This window comes from Gossypium raimondii, chromosome 3 (assembly GCF_025698545.1).
Source record: "Gossypium raimondii isolate GPD5lz chromosome 3, ASM2569854v1, whole genome shotgun sequence".
NCBI lineage: Eukaryota > Viridiplantae > Streptophyta > Magnoliopsida > Malvales > Malvaceae > Gossypium > Gossypium raimondii.
This window is the reverse complement of record NC_068567.1, coordinates 50,004,437-50,008,547: the sequence shown is the minus strand read 5'-3', so window position 1 is coordinate 50,008,547 and position 4,111 is coordinate 50,004,437. Positions and strand designations below refer to the sequence as shown.

Here is a 4,111-nt window from a genome sequence, read left to right as displayed (position 1 = left end):
AAATTTGTTAGCCTTAAATATAAGATATGTCTAAAACTTTGTAATTGAAATTAGCATATCATAAAAAGGTAATTTTAGTAATGAAGAACGATAAACCAAATTAAATTATCGTGTTATAAAATATACGATTGGTGAAAGGAGAATAATTATGGGAAAGAATAGTAAGGGAGGAAAGAGGTTTACGTCAAAGGCAAAGCCTCTTTGTTTTCTGCCAGCCACAACCGAAGCCAACGCCACATGATTTATTTGCATATTAATAATACATTTCTACATTCGCTTAGATAAACGAGCTAATCTCTATCTGTTAACCAGAAGGAAGAAGAAAAGAAATCCTTTCCTTCCCAACAAATAAAGACGGTAGAAGAAGAAGAATCAAGAAACCTTCTCTTTATCCATTGGTCTCTTTCTTCCCTCCTCCTTAATAAACTATTATAAACAGATGCTTCCGTTTTTTTTCTTATCATGTACACGTTAAAGAAGAATTTAATTAGACCCAAAATCCGATTTGTGAATTTTCTGAATCTACAATATATAGACTTAATAGCTTTATCATGGTAATTAAGATCCATCAAGAAAGCTACAGGTAAGAGGTTCAAAAGGGACGGAAGTAAATGGAGATAATGGATAGCCCCAGATGATAGCCTGAAAGATAAAAAGAGAATGACAGCAAGGTTCAGGCTGGCGTTGGGGGTTGGTCAGCTATATGAAAGAGAGGGCTCGGTGCTCAACAAACCATTGGGCATTGGCTGGTGCGGCCAGTTTTAACAGCTATGAATCCACACTGCCTTCCTTGGTTGCAGTAAACTAAGATTACTTTGAATTCATTCACTTCTTCATGACAATGTGTCCATGTAGTTGGAAGTAGCAAGTCCCAAAACAAATGTAATAGTCGTAAGAAAAATCACAGACAGATAATATTTGCTTCAGCGTTTTAACCTTTTCACTACTGTTCATGCTTACAACAGCTACAATCCTTTTTTCTTGTTTTTTCTTTTTCCTTGGCCTTAGGCTACAGTGATTGCTGAGGGAATTCTTCGTGCTGGTCAACCGTATCATCGGAATCCCAGTATTTTAAATGATTGATACTGTTGACATTATTTTCTTCTTGAGCAGAATTTGCAGTATTATCATCATCAGCAAGCGGATTTTCGTTACAACTCTCATCACCGCTATGATCGTAGTGATCATAATCATCTTCGTCTTCTTCATTGTCTTTGGCTGAGGGACCACTGTTGGGGGATTGCTGCTTTTGACCAACCATAGGAAGTGGCTCAGTCAGTTGTTTTCCGTCTCGAGGTGGCGAAAATACAACTGGTAGATAGTGTTCCATTTCGCATGGGAATTTTGAGTTCCTAAAATGTTCTTTCAACGCCTCCAATCCCTAAACCAACAATCAATCTTATACTTTTAATTTGATCCAACAAATGAAAATATTAGAAGAAAGAAAACGAAGAAAAAAAAAACCTGAACTCTCGCATAAGTTACTTCACAGATTTTTCTGGAGTTGAAAACTTCCCAATGTTGATGATGAAATGCCTTGTAAAGCCTCCATGTTGCTTGCGGAGATGTCATGTTCACAAATCCATACCCTACATTACACTTGTTGCTGTTTTGTTTAAACCAAAAAAATGTTAATGAATTATGCAATGCTCTTACAAATTGAGATAATAAAAAAAAAGGAAGAAAAGGAAAGAAAATTACTTAAAATCGATGGGGAGGTAGACGAAATCGTAGGAAGATAAAGGCTGATCGTCGTCCTCAGCTATTTGCTCGTTACAGTGAATGCAGTGATTGTCCAACATGTTCAACAACAATTTTTTACTGCAACATGCAAAATTAAAAGATGAAAACTTCCCCGAATTTCCAACAAGAAACCGAAAATGCAATCATTTTATTAGCTACTTTTAAGTGGTAGTTAGTGAAAAAGACCAACCTATACTTGTTGGGTATGTTCTTGATCATGACAGTGGTCCTGGAATCTTTAGAATCAGATCCCACCATGGCATCTTCGCTTATAAGGAAACGAGGATCAAATTTCTTCGACTGTCTACCTTTCCATGGCCTGCCCCGACACAGCTGCTGGTTGTGCTTAGCTACCGTTGATGAGTTGCTTTGGTTCTTCTTTACAGTCTTTTTTGGACCTCCGCCGCTCCCGACCTTGTCTTTAACCACTGCCGTTTCAACAACGGAACACTTGCTGTCATTATTCATATTAGGGTTTCCTTTACTAGAATTCAAAGGTTTCACAGTAGGCGATTGGTTTCGAGGAAGAAAAGAACGAGGTATATCGTTGGAAGAAAACCTAGCAGAGAATTTACGAGGCAGCGGCGGGGGAGGTGGGGGAGAAGATGAGTACTTGGGATTTCTCGTATGGGGATTATATTTATCAGTGAAAGCTGTAAAAGCGTTAATTTTGTTAACGTTGTTATCACTATTGAAGAACTTCCTGCTATATCCTCCGGGTCGACTAAATTCAATTACAACTTGCTTCCCATTAATTTCTTTTCCATTCATTTCTCTCAAAGCCTTAGCTGCATCCCTTACGTCATAAAACTCCACAAACTTTTGGTGTTTCTTCAATGGTGTTTCTCTCAGTTCCTTCACTGGGCCTAAACAACAAACCAGGTTGCAAAATTTTGAACAAAGCATGAAAATATCTTTGACTGCTAATCAAAGTATCAACCCCCCCCCCCGGTTCCCAAGGAGCAAAACAAAATAGATTGAACAACAAAAACCCAAACAAAGCAAGCGAACATAAAAGACAAGAAATGAACCGAAACTTACCATAAGCTTGGAAAATTTCTTGGAGTTGAGAAATTGAAACGGCGGTGTCCAAATTGAACACCACAACAGTTCCTTGATTATTCCCCTCAGGGACAGCATTGCTTGCCGGAATAGTGAAGTGGGCCCAGACAGGCCTCCCGGCTATGAGTCCACGCGCAGAAGGGAGTGGAACACACGCGTTGGACACACCTGGTTCGCACCCGGTAGCAGCCGCAGTGTACTGGTCTCGAACCCTTGCTTGCTCTTGCATGTGCTGCTCGCGTATTTCTTTCAACGCTTTCTCCGCATATCTCAGGTCGTAGAAATGGACGGTCACGATCCCTTCTCGGACTCTTTCCATCTGGACCCCGCGTACTTCCCCGAACACTTCCAATTCTTTCCTCACCTTTGACTCGCTCACATCACATGGAACCAACGTCAAAACCAAAGCCCTCGACGCCGCCGCCGCCGTCGGAGGTGGAAGTGGCAGCTGCGGTGCAACCACCATGGACGCTGTAGTGACGAAAGGAGTTGGTGCAGGTACAGCTACAGGTGCATGTAGAGGCAGGGCAGCATGGAACTGCGGTACGCCGCCGCTGCAAAACGGTACCGTTGGAGACGCAGCGTATGGGTAGTAAAGTTGGGGAGGTCTGTAGAGAGGAAATTGGGGTTGGCAAACTACGTTTTGGGCGGGCCAAAATTCTTGTGCTGCCGGGTCAAGGTTTCCAGGGAACCGGACTGTACCGGTTTCCCCCATGGCTGTTTCAGGGCGGAGAACCGGTAGTCCACCACTCAAAGGAAAAAAAAAAAAGCTTTTCTTCAACTAGATAAAAAGGAGCCGAGAAAGTATATTTATGAGAAAGCTGTTCTCTTTTATCTGAGTTCAGCTTGGGAAATTAAAAGCCCAAGAAAACATTTTCTTTGTTTGTATTGTTGTCGTTTTCCATGTCCAAGAAAAACTCATTAAAGTTGGTAGTCGAAGTGTAAGTAAAAACGAAAAGGAGAGAATGGATTGGGAGGGTTTTGGGGTTTTTCTCCCTTTCCTTTTCGCTATATACTCGGTTTCCAGGAAACAAGAAAAGGTTGCCAAAAGTGTCGTCGTCTCCCGAATTGCCACCTCATGGGAAAGATGATGAGTTTTTTTAGAGTGAATAAAGCCCCTTACTTTCTGGGTTTTTGTTTTTGGATTTTGATCATGATCCTTGTAGTGATTCCGGGGTTGATTAAGAATTTGGACCGTACACGTGGCCAAACAAATGAAATGTGTGGTGCGGGTTGAGTAATAATAAGCATTGCTGCATGTGAGTATTACTTTTTTTCTTTTCATCTTTAGTATTTTTGACTAATC

General features: G+C 41.0%; 1 protein-coding gene across 2 annotated transcripts; it reads right to left on the bottom strand.

The window, feature by feature from the left end:
• Positions 1–794: 794 nt before the first annotated feature.
• Positions 795–3,878, bottom strand: LOC105794580 (protein terminal ear1 homolog). 2 transcript variants are annotated; one of them, XM_052628469.1, is made up of 5 exons: positions 2,785–3,878; positions 1,934–2,171; positions 1,702–1,821; positions 1,465–1,606; positions 795–1,381 (listed from the first exon to the last, which is right to left on the bottom strand). In XM_052628469.1, exons 1-5 carry the CDS (start codon positions 3,518–3,520, stop codon positions 1,010–1,012), a joined length of 1,608 nt encoding a protein of 535 aa, XP_052484429.1. In that variant the 5' UTR covers positions 3,521–3,878; the 3' UTR covers positions 795–1,009. The 2 variants fall into 2 exon arrangements, with proteins under 2 accessions (XP_052484429.1, XP_012479283.1); XM_012623829.2 differs by having other exon boundaries at positions 1,934–2,609; positions 2,785–3,877.
• Between the last annotated feature and the right edge of the window lie 233 nt (positions 3,879–4,111).

What these genes read in the sequence shown, in the direction of transcription:
- LOC105794580 (XM_012623829.2), bottom strand. Translation starts at nt 3,520, where the DNA reads ATGGGGGAAACCGGTACAGTCCGGTTCCCTGGAAACCTTGACCCGGCA. An exon ending in TACCTCCCCATCGATTTTAA is followed by an intron (nt 1,607 to 1,701) that starts GTAATTTTCTTT and finishes TAAACAAAACAG; the next exon opens with CAACAAGTGTAATGTAGGGT. An exon ending in TAACTTATGCGAGAGTTCAG is followed by an intron (nt 1,382 to 1,464) that starts GTTTTTTTTTTC and finishes TTGTTGGTTTAG; the next exon opens with GGATTGGAGGCGTTGAAAGA.